Source organism: Panthera tigris, chromosome B4 (assembly GCF_018350195.1).
Source record: "Panthera tigris isolate Pti1 chromosome B4, P.tigris_Pti1_mat1.1, whole genome shotgun sequence".
NCBI classification, from domain to species: domain Eukaryota; kingdom Metazoa; phylum Chordata; class Mammalia; order Carnivora; family Felidae; genus Panthera; species Panthera tigris.
Window position 1 is genome coordinate 16,412,548 of NC_056666.1, and position 14,636 is coordinate 16,427,183.

General features: G+C 40.0%; 1 protein-coding gene across 2 annotated transcripts in view; it reads left to right on the forward strand.

The window, feature by feature from the left end:
* Positions 1–14,636, forward strand: part of MRC1 (mannose receptor C-type 1) — a 97,952-nt gene that overhangs the window by 19,952 nt on the left and 63,364 nt on the right. For both annotated transcript variants that reach the window (XM_042991176.1, XM_007081268.3), the window contains 3 exons: positions 2,571–2,735; positions 10,250–10,363; positions 12,807–12,953. In XM_042991176.1, the coding sequence (XP_042847110.1) occupies positions 2,571–2,735; positions 10,250–10,363; positions 12,807–12,953 (426 nt within the window). The remainder of the gene's footprint in view (positions 1–2,570; positions 2,736–10,249; positions 10,364–12,806; positions 12,954–14,636) is intronic.

Consider the following 14,636-nt stretch of genomic DNA (forward strand, 5'->3'; position numbering starts at 1 on the left):
GATAAAGCAAGATTTGTTTTCCAAAGGTGAGGAGCGTCTCTCACCTTTACTTAGTAGGAATGGTATTTTCTAAATCTGTTATCATAGAGTCTCTTGGGGATGTGGATTTCCCAGGTCTGACTACAGCATCTTGGACTTAAGTGGTATTGATGAAGGAGTTGTTAGCTGTATGTATGATTTAATCAATCGTTAAATGGAAGACAGATGGTTAATCACCAATCACACACACGTGAAAAAAACCCCACAAAACCCTCACAACCTTGGGATAGATGTGTGTTGGATGGGCGTCCTGAGTATTCTCTCGCGTCCTTGTAATTTATGCCTTCAAAACCTATGCATACATCTTTTTTCTTGTTCAATGTAAAAATAAGATAACTCTAGGAAATGAAAGTGTCTGATTTCAACACGCGTTCAACCCGTAAAGCACATTTTAGGCATCCCATGCCTTTCTTAAAGGGCTTTGCAATTTCCCAGTCTACTTCATTTTCATTGCTTTGCGTTCCTTTCAAAAGAACATTTGATTTTAGGGTTAGCCTTAATTTAAACCTTAAGGTTAAGGTTTAATACAGGAAGATGAGGTACTGGCTTTTGACCTCGTGACACTTTCATATGTGCTCTTCTTCCCTGTCCATCGCATTGTTTATTACAGTGTTTCCCTTCTGTTTAGACATCTATTTTAAAGCATCGTGAGAACCGGAAAAGGAAAAGACCCTTTCTCTCAATCCTCCGTAGCTTGCAACTTGAGCTTGCTGCATCACTTGTGCTGGTTCACTGCGGGAATTTGAACGTGAGGGGGGATGTAGTGTCAGGAAACCTATGCAAGCAGTGAGAAATAGATTTCAATTCCTTGACCTCAAGAGCCAAACATACTTTCTTTTAAATGAAGAGTCATACTGCATTCCCTTTTTTTGGTTATGTATATCCCCAGACATGAAAATAACGCCCCCCCCCCCCACTTTCTTTGGATGTCTCACATTTTCTACCGTATGAGGCCTCCAAATTTCTAAAAATAGGGGTATAAAACATCTCCATCTTCAGATGAACTCCAAACCAGTCTGATTTGAATGGTCTCACTTACGTGGACAAGACTCCATTTGGATATGGAACTACGTGATCATTTAAATTTAACGTCACCAATTCAAATTTATTTTATTTTATGTATCTTTTTAAAGTGTATTTATTTACTTCCTTCCTTACTTATTTTTGAGAGAGAGAAAGAGACACACACAGAGAGAGAGAGAGAGAGAGAGAGAATCCCAAGCAGGCTCTACATTGTCAACGCAGAGCCCAGTGCGGGGCTCGAGCCTATAAACTCCAAGATCATGACCTGAGTCAAAATCAAGAGTCAGACACTCAACCAACTGAGCCAATCAGGCGCCCCTCCAATTTATTTTTATCTAAATATATAATAATTTTATAATGAAAGCTTCTTAGAAATTTCTGTGTTGTTGCCTGAATGGAATTTTGATATATTTTTCTTCCTCTTTGGTGTGCAAAGGAACCCCAAGTTTCATGTCACACTCTGTGGTATGCGTATGAAAAAGGTCACTTCCTTGTCACATGGCAGCATAGGGCTACATGCTTATTGGAGACTGGCCGACATTGTGGCAGGTTGAACACCTCTTAGAAAATTTGAGAAGTTACATAATTCCTTCTCTTTCTTACAAACAAGTGAAGAAATTATTACTTCCTATGATTTGTAGGTAGAAATTTGTATTATTAAAAAGACAAGAGGGAAAGTTTCATAACATGAAGCACACAGAAATATTTCATTTGTTGACTAATTTCCCCAACATCTTATATGTAACACACTTGTAAACAATATTTATTTCTACTATTGACCTTTCATAAGGTATAACTAAGTTTATAGAGTATATTGGGGATCATAAAATAACAAAGGAAAAAATAAGCTACAAGTATTATTTTTTGCCCTGAAGGAAGAAAAATTAACAATCTGCATCTGTTATTGCCTGGAGCTGCCTCTATTTAATATATCCTAGAGATAGGAAAATGAGACTTGAGGGGTTTGCAATTTAAGGACAAACCTCTAGTGAGGTGACATTGCCTGAATGCACGTCCAGGTCAGCCTGGCGGTGGCATCCATGACTTTGCCTTCTAATGCCTGTGACTTTGGTCTAAAAAGACCCAACTAGGACGTGCAGGCAGAATATCCACTTGCTGAGAGAAGACATATATTTTCTCTTTTCCTTATATGTTTTTTTCTAGATTAAGGAGCGCGGGCCGGCATCTCTATTCTTGCTTAGTATTTGCAATTGCCCCACTCCCCAACTCACCTGATCCCAAACCTCCTGACGGACAAGTAGGGAGATGATGCCTCTCTTTCCTTGCTTAGGCATATGACAACAATTGGATGTGGCTCATCTTTTGAAAACTCCCCTTTTCATTAAGGGAGTGAAGAAAATCTCATAGACACTTTGAGGAAAAGGAAAGAAAGGAAAAGAAATAAGCTGCAGGAAATAATGCTACTATTAGAATTGTGTACAAAACATTGTTCCCTGAAAGTCTTTTCTCCGCCTAATACAGCCAATTCCATTTGACTTCTTTTACAGTTGAGGGCAGTGAAAGCTTATGGAACAAAGACCCGTTGACTGGCATTTCCTACCAGATAAACTCCAAATCGGCTTTAACTTGGCATCAGGCAAGGAGGAGCTGCCAACAACAAAGTGCCGAGCTCTTGAGTATCACGGAAATCCACGAGCAGACGTACCTGACAGGTAATGGCAGGAAAAGAAAAGGAAGTTGTAAGTAAGATCATGATGGTTCCACTTCTATCCGCTGGAGCCTAAGAGCAGCCAGCATAGGGGATTACAGACGGACATCATGACGGAGTCAGTCCTGAACAGGTGCCATCCCAGGGTATGACCCACTGGCCCCTGGGATGGTAAATGGCTTTTGTCTCCTCAGCCAACCCGCTTCCATCCGTTGCGACAGTCTCTCTAGAACCTGCGTTGAGGATTCCGAGAGTTAATCTGGGTTCAGAGTAGAAGACGTCTCCGTCGCTAGGGGATGTTCTTATGCTGGTCAAATGTTCCAGGTCCAACCTGAAGCCCAAGGTTTTCTGTCAGCATCATGGCATTCAAAAGGATAAAATGAAGTAAACGCTCCCGCCACAAGCAGGGACCAGTCAAGAGCCGCTCTGAAACCCTGCGTCCTTTTTGCTTCTTGTCTCTCAAACTCCCTGACCGTACTGGTTTTCAGGCTTTATTGGTATTCTTTCCTCAAGGTGTTTGCTTTTGAAGCATTTGTTCTTGTAGGATTATGAAGATGAAAAGAGCCAATGTTTGCTTGAGATGAAAGTATTTGTTCTAGCTTCTGAGACCCACACTTGGGGAACAGAGAGAGATTAGGAGCAGAAAGGAGTGGGGAGGATAAGCATCCTCAATCCCCTGTTCCAGAATCCCCTCCCTCCAGGTCCCCCTTTCTCTGCTACCAGATTAATATATCCCTGAGCCTATGACTCCTGTGTTCGAAAAGCCCTTAGTGACTTCTTATTTTCTACCAAGTAATTAACAAAACACCTTTGCCTGGCATTCAAAGGCTGTCATCTGCCCCCTGACAGATGCATTTTGCAGTCTCGACAGAAGGGTTTGGGTTTCTCATTTTTTTTTTAAGTTTTTTTTTTTTTTATTGTTTATTTATTTTTGAGAGAGAGACAGAGTGGGAGCAGGGAGGGGCAGACAGAGAGGGAAACACAGAATCTGAAGCAGGCTCCAGGCTCTGAGCTGACAGCACAGAGCCTGACGCGGGGCTCGAACTCATGAACTGTGAGATCCTGACCTGAGCCGAAGTGGGATGCTTTAACCGACTTAGCCACCCAGGAGCCCCTGGGTTTCTCATCTTTATCTCGTACTTTCTCACCACCACATCTTTAAATCTCATGCCATTTCTCGTACCTGGAATTGCCAAAATTTTATACAGCTGAAATGCAATCTTATCCATTTCCATCTGCATTTCCCTTGTTCACTTATTTTGAGAGAGTGAGAGAGCGAGCATGTGCACACACATCGGGGAGGTGCAGAGAAAGAGAGAGAGGGAGAGAGAGAATCCCAGCAGGCTCCGTGTTGTCACCTCAGAGCCCAACTCGGGGCTCATACCCACAAACTGTGAGATCATGACCTGAGCCCATACCAAGAGTTGGACGCTTAACCAAATGAGCCACCCAGGTGCCCCTGTTTACTGCTTTTATAATAGCTACTTACCTATATGTTCCACTTCCCCTACAAGATTAGAAATACATTTATTTGTTATTTTTCATTCATTTATTCAACAAGGGGGCTGGTATCTGTGTGTGAGGTATTATGCTAGGTCATAGGGACACAATGGTGATCGAAGCCAGTCATGTCCTCTCTACATGGAGCTTAAAGTCCAGTGGGGAAAACAGACATAAACAACAGATAAATACACGTGCCACAGAAGTGCCACGAAGAAAGAAAACTGAATGCTATGTGGAGGATGGATTATACGAGCAAATGGCTGATATGAGGGATGTCTCATGAATATTTATGACCCCCAAACCCCCAAGAGATTCACACAGAACCTTCCAAGGAAGAGAGTCTCAATGAATGTCTGGTGACTGACAAATGATGGTGCAGCACACACAAAAAATAATTATCTAGAAATCCAGCCTCGTGCTTGGATGGGCGGTCAGCTTATGGCAAGGAGACAGTAAGTTCGGTGGTTCTTAAATGTGAACTTGCTTAAATCACCGGGGAACTTTGGTACAACAAAGACGTGTGGGCACAAACTCCAGAGATGCTGGATCAGTAGGTGGGGCCCAGGAATCGGCATATTATCAACCATCCAGCTGATTCTGGGGCATGTTCACGAGACTGACAACAGAAAAGCAATCTGACCTCGCTGTGTATTCATAAGCTCAGAGAAGGAATCGTGCCTCAGTCTGCTCAGTTATTCGGTCTTGTGTTGGTTTGGGGGGCCTTCCCAGTGTTGGGACATAGTATCAGAGTGATTAATACTTACAACCATGCATAAAATTAAGGACAGAAAGCCCAGAAAGAGACACAACTAATTTCACGTAGATGATCCAGGGAGAGAAGGGATGATTGAAGACAATGCTGGTGTTATCTGTGCGCACTGGCATGGGTGAGAGAAGAACTCTCTCAGAGTTGAAATGGTTTCTGAGTCAGTGAGAGAAAGACAAATACCGTGTGATTGAACTTGTATGTGGAACTTAAGAAACAAAACAAAAGAGCAAAGGGGAAAAGAGAGAGAGAGAGAAACCAAAGAAAGAGACTCTTAACCATGGAGAACACAATGATGATGGTTACCCGAGGGGAGGCGGGTGGGGGATGGGTGAAATGGGTGATGGGATTAAGAAAGGCACTTGTGAGGAAAATTGGGTGAGGTATTCTGGAATTAAAATAAAAACTTTACAAAGAGGTTGAAATGGTTTCAATTGGCTTTTTTTTTTTTTTTTTTTTTTTTTTTTTTTAGGGGAATCTGTGGGTTGTATTATCTTGACTCATCCGAGTTTTACTGGATTTTTGGCTTTCTGGAAGCCAAGGGACTGAACACAGGTTACTTTTTCACTGCCTTCCCCAGCTGCCTAGAGGAAAGGGGTAATGCTGGCGGGAGGGACAGCAGCTGCGGCAGGAAATGCTTTCCTAATCAGCCAGAGCTATTATTGTGTCCCTCAGGAGAGCCAACAAGCCTGAAGAGATTCAGAGGCTCAGTTCACCTCAGATACTTGTTTGAATCTTATCCAAGCCTCCGGAATTTTAGTCAGCAAATTTTAACTGAAACCTGGATAAGAATGACTTCTCCAATGAAATTTGGAGTATTTCCTGCTTTTCTTTAAGTCAAAAATATCATGGATTGGGGGGAAAGAGTCTGAAGGGGAGTTCATGAAATAAACAGCATTTTGTTTTCTGGAGGGAAGATATTCATGACATTCAGGATTTACTGGGATGTATTGGGGGAAGAATCTGGAAAACAGTGGTGTGAGTGAAGGACTGTGATCTATTTGGGGCAACAGGTCACTAAAAACTAAACAAAACAAAACAAAAATACCCACAAATAGTTACACTCTTAAGGCTTATTCTATGTGAGGATTGTGAGCAGTAAATATAATTTTTTTTAAAAAAAAACAGTCTAAGTAGGGGCGCCTGGGTGGCTCAGTCGGTTGAGCGGCCAACTTCAGCTCAGGTCATGATCTCACGGTTTGTGGGTTCGAGCCCCGCGTCGGGCTCTCTGCTGGCGGCTCAGAGCCTGGAACCTGCCTCCAAGTCTGTGTCTCGCTCTCTCTCTCTGCCCCTAACCCACTTGCATTCTGTCTCTGTCTCTCTCAAAAGTAAATAAACATTCAAAACAAAACAAAACCATCCAAGTCATTTTTATGACGCTCAGATCCAATTAGCTGTCATTTATGGATCGGCTCCTGTGTGCCAGACACTGGGCTTTGTTTCTAAACCTCACGCCTACCTCCTAAATGAATATTATTGTCTCCGCTTTATAGATGAAATAACAGACTAGGGGGGAGAAGGTTGAAACTTGCCCAGTGCCTCCTGTTCAGAAAATAGTTGCATTGGAACCAGGTACTGTCTTTCCGTTTCACTCTGCCCGGGTCCTTCTCACAAAGTGAGCAAGGATCTGGTGGTCCCCGAAGCACTACAGAGAACCCTAATTTAGGTGTGAACAGCTCCCTGTTTCAGTGAACTTAACCTAAACTAACAGTCTGATTTCCCTTTGCCTGCAGGGTTTACCGCTCTGCCCGGTGGCACCTTCTTACATCACCCACACACGTTGCATTATATCCTCACTTCCGTCTCTACCCCCAAAATGCTGGGACGCTATGTAATCCTCAATGCCCGAACCAGAGTTCTAACCACATATGTGCAGGGTTAAGATTTACAGAACCGAAATAAGATGTAGGAACTGAAAGCTGGCTCATTACCCTGATTGTTTTGGGGGCTGGCTGGAAAAAGTACTGGACCATGATACAGAAAAGATGAAAACAAAGTGTAACACCGGACACGAACACATCATCTATTATACCTAAGCGCAGAAGCAGGCGTATAACCGTTTCAGACTAGTGTGCAGAAAAATCAAGAATTGAAACGTTCAGCGTGCGGAAGTGATCCTCTGTGTAGTATCGCTAGCAAAGCCTTGGTCTCTCTATGAAATTACAAAAGCACATTCGAGAAAGAAATCTGTGGATGACGACCATCTTCTTTAAGTGACCTACTTAACACAAAATTTGAATTTTGTTTCTGAACACACTTCTTGCCGATCCTGATTCAATAAGGAGTAATAACAATAGTCAGACAGCTTACAGTTATTGGGCACTTGTTACATGTTAGGCCCTGGTTTGAGAGGTATTTATTAATTTCGCTCTTGAAAATAAGCCTACCAGTACCTAGAGCATGTGCGGGACGTCAGAGGATAGATAATTCCCTGAAAAAGCTATCACCTTTTCTCAGTATGCCAAACACAGCAATGTCAGATGAAAATCTACTTTAATTTTTCCTATAGGCAGCGAATTCTTTACAGTTTTGAAAAGTTACATATGCTTATATTCTTAACTAATAAATTGTTTACAATGCCAGGGGATTTGACTTCGGGAAATAGCTGTCTTTAACATTTGTGAAATGCTACTTTTGGCATCATTTCCTCTAGCATACGCCTCTGTAGGTACAGACAGAATTATTATTCAAGTCACTGCAATTTTAAGTGATGTATGAAAAAAGCCATTCAGGGTTCAATAGTGTTTCATGGAGTGATCATTAACATATAATGTAGTATCCAACCCTAGAAGGACATTTCTAAGGCACGGTCTGGTGGACGAGTATTTCCTCTTGACACATTATAAGTTACCTGTTGTGTAAATGAGGTAGGACACTATTTTTTAGTTGGTTTCTTTAACTTACCCTAAAGTGATCTAAGCAATCATATGGTACTCAAAATAGTTTTAATAACTGTATTTTTACTATACACAAAACATAATTACTAAACTAAAAGGAGGCCATTGATAAGATGACTAATTATAAAATTGATTTAATATGAGTAAATTTTTATCGCTTTATTATTATGTTTTAAGTGAAAGCAGTCATATTTGGTGCCACTCATCCCAGAGATTTAAGACTAAAGAAATATAAAGACTTCCCCTTTTGATAATGTCATCTTCTTGGTATAGTTTACAGTAAACATTTCTAGTTTTTGGTAAGATCTCAACTTTGGGGAACCAAAAGTTGAGTCTTCGCAGGTGACGAGAGTGAGTTCTGGCATGGGCTGTTGTTTGGGAGGGAAGGACACATATCAGAAATATCTGTCTAGGTCATTATTGTGTATTTAAAGGTGTCCTAACATTTAGAGTTATCTAGAAAGGGTAATATATCCAGAAGGGGTAGTAACTCACAGGTAAGTTTAATTTAAACAGGAATTGAATCCACTGGAGAAACCACACTGAACCCTAGGTTCCAATCCTGATCCACTAATCCTCCCCGCGTGTCTTAATCTCTCCGTCTCTACGTTCTTCCTCTGTAAAATGAAGGAATTGGGCTAGATACCTCCCAAGGTACATAAAGTACCAGCATACAAGAGCTGTGCTAACTCAAACTTTGTTTTCAGAACGCTTGATATAAATGAGTGAATCTGCATTAATCTTCACTGATTTTTACATTCCAGAGTTTAATTTCATCCCACTGTTATTTTCTTATTTATTTAAAGAAATCACCCAATAGGGTTTACTTTTCAATAAGTAACTCCAGTATTGAATTCAGTTCGGTTTGTTAAGCCTCAGTCCACCTAATCACAACCTAATCGATGTCCTCAAGTGGGTATTTTCACCTCCCTTTGCAAGTACCTCTCCGCCAGATGCTAAGTCAACTGAGTGCAATGTTCAGGTCACATGACCTCTAAGACAGCCATTTGCACTCTCATGGAAGTAGGTGTAATAAATGTGAGATATGATTATTTGCCACTGAGTCGCTGTAACTTCCATTCACTTGAATTGGTCACACGAATGTGTGCCTATATTAAGCTAATGAAAAATTGGGGAAAATGGTAGCAACTGTCAGAGAGCTCAGCTGGTTACATCAGAACTAGAGAGTCTGGGCTTTGGTGTCATGAGACACTATCATGGTTTGTGAGGATTAAATGAACAAGTACAGCGCTCTAAATAGAGTAAGTGGTAATTCTCACCATTGACAAAAATACCCACCTGAGTTTGGTATTTTATTAAAGACAAAGGACAGTTTTGTGTTTGATGAACTCTTCAATGAATTAAAAGGAATATAGACAGAACAGAGAACTGTGGTTTTTAAAAACGTTCGGGTAGTAACAGATGAGAGTATTTGACCCTGGAGGGCTGAGGTCCTTGTGGCTTGTTTTTTTAATCCCAGATCAGGCCTGGCACAGAGTTCGAAGCAATGTAATTATGATTTATGAAGTGCCTAAACAAAGCGTTGTTCCTGTTAGCCAAAGATTTTGTGCTTAGAATTTAAGCAAAATCTGAATGAAAAGAAAAAGTGAGTTTTAAAAATGTCATGAAATAAAATTCTTAGAATAAGTCCTGGAATGTAAGACTGGGTAATAATTTATGAGACTGGTAAATTGAAATGTTTATTAAACATTTTTATGGTAGAGGGGAGCCTGGGTGGCTCAGTTGGTTGAGCGTTCGACTTCCAGCTCAGGTCGAGATCTCATGGTCCGTGAGTTCAAGCCTTGCGCCTGGCTCTGTGCTGACAGTTCAGAGCCTGGAGCCTGAATTGGATTCCATGTCTCCTTCTCTCTCTGCCCCTCCCCTGCTCACACTGTCTCTCTCTTTCTCTAAAAACTAAATAAACATTAAAAAAACATTTCTATGTTTTTTAGTAGAAAACTCTGAATTTTATCCAAAATAAACCTTGTGCTCTAAAATGAAGTAAAAATGTTAATGTTTGATGCTAGAGAAATGAAAAGCACGTTCATACTGGCGTATAGGCGTATTCAAGACGGTGGGTTGAAGCCTGGTCAGATCTGGGCTAGAAGTTCGGCAGGAATCTTAATAGATCTTACTAAGAATCTTACACTCTCACCTCCATTTCTGTATCTGCCAATGGAGACAGTAGTTGTGCTTACCTCAGGTTGTTAGGAGAATCAAAGGAGAAATGTTAGGCATGGTTTTTTATTACTTCCTTCAAATACATTTTGAGTCAACTGCTTAATTGTGCATTTGATTTCATTGTCTTTTCCAAATGTCAGTCTGGTTTTTGTTTTTGCTTTTATTCTATAGGATTAACCAGTTCCTTGACTTCCGGACTCTGGATTGGACTTAACAGCCTGAGTTTCAACAGTGGCTGGCAGTGGAGTGGTGGGAGTCCATTCCGGTATTTGAACTGGTTACCAGGTAGAGTTCAGCTTGCCTGTGGATAAACTCATCTAAATTCAATTTATCTGGATACCATGGAGATCTTCTTCATCTCACATATAGAGCTCAAAGAAAGGAATTGCGAGACTTTACCAAATTTAGACCATTTCTCATGTTGCTTTGAAATCTGCCAACGTGATTTGTGGAGACTAAAACCTTAAGGTTATACCTGCTTCCCAGGATAGGGATTTGTCTGAGAGGATAATCACACAAATCAATACAGGATTCTGTGAAAGTATATATTTTCTGAGTATACTTGATTTGCTAGGTACTATATTCAAAATCAAATTTTTGAATTTTACAGTGTTCCAATTGAAAGTGCATATGTATAAAATGTATACTTATGAGATATATATACTATGTAATGCTATATAGTGTATTGAAAGATTTTATATGTATTTATATTTATACACACAAAAAGTATGAAATTAAGCAAATATAAATTATTTGGGGCTGGACAATTTCTCACTGTGAGCCTTGAGATATTTGCAATATATCTGTCATTGTCATAATGATCTTAAGGTCTACATTAACATCATTTTCTCCTGTTGTTAATCTAATAGAGTTGGATTAAAACAATATTTCAGCCACAGATGATGATATTCTACACTAGCACAATAATTATTAGCACTTTTGTTGGCAATTTGTAGTTTAATTGTTAAACACACACACACGTGCGCGCGCGCGCACACACACACACACACACACACACACACACACAAACACACTTGGGTGATGATCAAGCCTTTAACAGCGTTCTAATTTTTTGGAGGACAGAAAATGCTCAGAACTAACCAACTAATCATTGGTTTAAATTGATTTGCTTTTAACTCTGAAATTCCATTTCCAGTGCGTTCCTTCCATGCATAGTTACGGGACTGTCGCTAGAGTCATCTCTATTTGCCTCTACAACATGGGAAATCAACATTGTAAGGCAATATCAGATGTCAGTTTTGTGGGTGAGGATTAAAGTCCAATTAAATGGGAGAATGGCAGTTGGGCTCAATCAGATCAATCAATAATGATCTTTTTTTTTTTTTTCAGGAAATAGAGTTTACTCTTTGTTGCTTAGTTATTGTATGTCGGGCAAGTCTCTTTATTTACCTTACAGTTTTGGGTGATGACTGTAATATTTAATTTGCATTGCACTTGCATTCCCAGAGTTCAGTGAGAAAAGAGGGGGTATAACTTCAGTGAAAGTGAGCGATGAAACTGGAATATTAATGATAAAGGAAAAGAAATTAAACCAAATTCCTGGGAAGTAGTAGGCACAAGATCAAATCACCTTCTGAAATAATAGGAGAGTTTCTTCCAACTAAAATTAGAAACCTTGTGGAATATCAGCAATGGTCATTGCATAAAATTTTGATCAAGCAACACATAAGCATGGTAGCCATTTACAGACAATTAATTGCTGTGTTAAAGTCCTTATCACTAACAGTGGTTCGCTTTGTGTGCTATTTCACTACTTCTAAAAATTTCTGACAAAAGCTTTACGGAGCAGGTGATGTGATTCTCATTTTGCAGGAAGGGAAAGTGAGGTCCAGGTCTGGGTTATATACATGTGGCAGGTCACAAAGCAGAGTCATTAATAAATTGTGGCTCATCACCTTGGCTTCAGGTATGAGACAGAACTAGTTTTCAGAGTACTGGTTTTAAAATCCTACATGAACGAGCAAAAACGCATGAGAGATGTGGGTATCATTGCCTGTATCCGTTGCCTTCCCGACGTTGACTTTATCTGGTTCTTTTATCAGTTTTCAGTAAGATAGGGGATGAGGGGTTAGCAGTTAAAACTCTTCGGTAGACTGGGTTGAAAATCTTGAGAAACAATCTTAGTTTCGCGTTTACTTGATTGGCATTTCCTGTGTCATGTTGCTTCCCAAGCTTTCCTCCTCTTGTCTTTCTCCTCTTCACTGTCGTCCTCTCTGTCTCCTCTCCCTAGTTGGGGAAATTTTTCCCGTGTTCAGAAATTCTCTAGTTTGCTCTTCACAGTTAGCCTTACTTAGCTGTTTGGTAGGTGTCCACCTTTTTTAAATATGGCTGCTTTAGAGCATCACGTCTCTTGTATTTTGTTCAGTACCTCTCTGTTATACATAACCAAACCCAGTGTGAAGGCTGTTCAGGATTATAAGCCCTAGCTTTTCTTGTTGAAATTCTGGGGGGGGGAGTTATTTCAGAGAAGCAAGCGTGTATAATCAACATTTTAGACATCGAAATGGTCCAACAACAAGTAAAGAAATAGACACGCAACATGTCTTTTGCTCTGCAGTCAGTCAGTAAAAGCTTTCTTGGTGAATTTGCGGCAGATAACAGAATGGAGATCCATTAAATCCCAAGGATGAAGACGTGAGGTTTTGGGGGGCTATTTACTTGTATTACCTATGATAATCCCACTGTGATTTTTTCCTTTTCCCCAAAGGAAGTCCATCAACAGAACCTGGAAAAAGCTGTGTGTCATTAAATCCTGGGAAAAATGCTAAATGGGAAAATCTGGAATGTGTTCAGAAGCTAGGCTATATTTGCAAAAAAGGCAACACAACTTTGAATTCTTTTGTGATTCCCTCTGGTGAGTGATCCATTTGATCTGAAGTATATAAAATATTATCACTGAAAGAAGAAAATCATAGCTTACATAACTGCGTGAAATGAGAGGTTTTGTTGATAATTTATGGAGTAAATATAATGATGTTCCTACAGAATTTCTTTTTGTTGGTTACTGGTGATGGGCAGTAACATTTCCGGAGTGTGCTGTGGTGTTCGGGCATGCACAAAGCCTTTGAAAGAACAGCAATCAGAATTCTGTCCTCACAGCAGCCCTGTGAGGTAGGCATGATTATTCACACATTCTAGATGAGGAAAAGGATATTAAGAGGATATATAAAACTTGCACATGTGACAAAACTGGAATCCAAGAGAGGAAATAAATATCTGAAAGGGATGTTTTTATTATATTCTCACTGTTTAAGGCTCCGTATAGGCTCTAATGCTGTAAGTTTAGTATCTCAAATGGAAGTCTTCACAGAAATGGGATAAAACATCCCAAAAGTACTAACTTACTTTTACATTTAGGATAGACTCTGGGAAAAGAATCCAATTATGCTCTCTCTTATACTTTTATAGAAGAATTAAATTACTAAGGCATTTTTGCCTTGACGAAAAGCAAACAATCTACACTTTTTTCACTATAAGCTGTTTTTGCAGGGACACTTAATGCTCTAAAGGGCTGTATGGCTGGATGTATGGCTGGATGGATTCTTCTGGAGAAACTGGACAGTGTGGCATTCTTGACTTTTCTCCTGGACTTGTAAAATCAATTTCATTGCCTGGCTGTAAAGTCAAAAGGCACAAAATGATAGAAAATAATAGTATTTTCCTTCCACCTCTTACCTCTAACACCCATTTCTCCTCCCTGGTAAAGAACTGTTTCTGGGTGTTTATCCTCACCTGGTTACTCAATAAATATATAAAAAATATGCTGATAATTATTTTTTTCTGTTTTATGCAAATGGAAGCATACTGTACATATATTCTCGACTTTTTTTCACTTAAAAATTTTGGACATCTTTCCATATGATACATAAATAGCCTCTTTGTTTCTATGGCTGCACCATAGCCATTGCAGAGAGAGACCATGTAGACTTTTTCACCAGTCACCTATTAATGGACCTTCAATTTACTTCCAACTTTTTATTATTACAAACAATCTTAGACTGACTGACTTTTTACACGTGCCATTTCGTGCATGTGATCATTCCTCACAGTGGTGTTGCTGGATCAGAGAGTGGGTGTGTTTGCAATTTTAATAGATACAGATATGGTCAAGATCTCCAGATAAGGGTCATGGTTCTTGGGTTTGATATTTACAGAGGCACCATTTTGACTGCAGGCATTGTCCAGGAGACCTCAGTCGCCTTTGTACTTCATATCCTCTCTTCCTCCCATAGGAGAAATAGTATGATTCTTTCTTCTTGGAAAAGCTCATACAGTTCTTCAGAAGATTTGGAATTGCCACTTTGGGGAAGAGGAGAATAGTTGTTTTATAGCTTCCCTGGTACAGGAAGCAGAATTCTGGAATTTAGCCTTGTTCTTAACTCCCCCGTTGTAGGTTCCTCATCTGTAAGGGGAAATATTAATACCTGTTCTTTCTGTGAAAATTCATTCATACTGTCAAGACTTCAGTAAGTTATTCTTATCTCTCTACAATACCTGCCTTGTTTCACCTGCTAACGTTCACTTTGACATTGGTTTT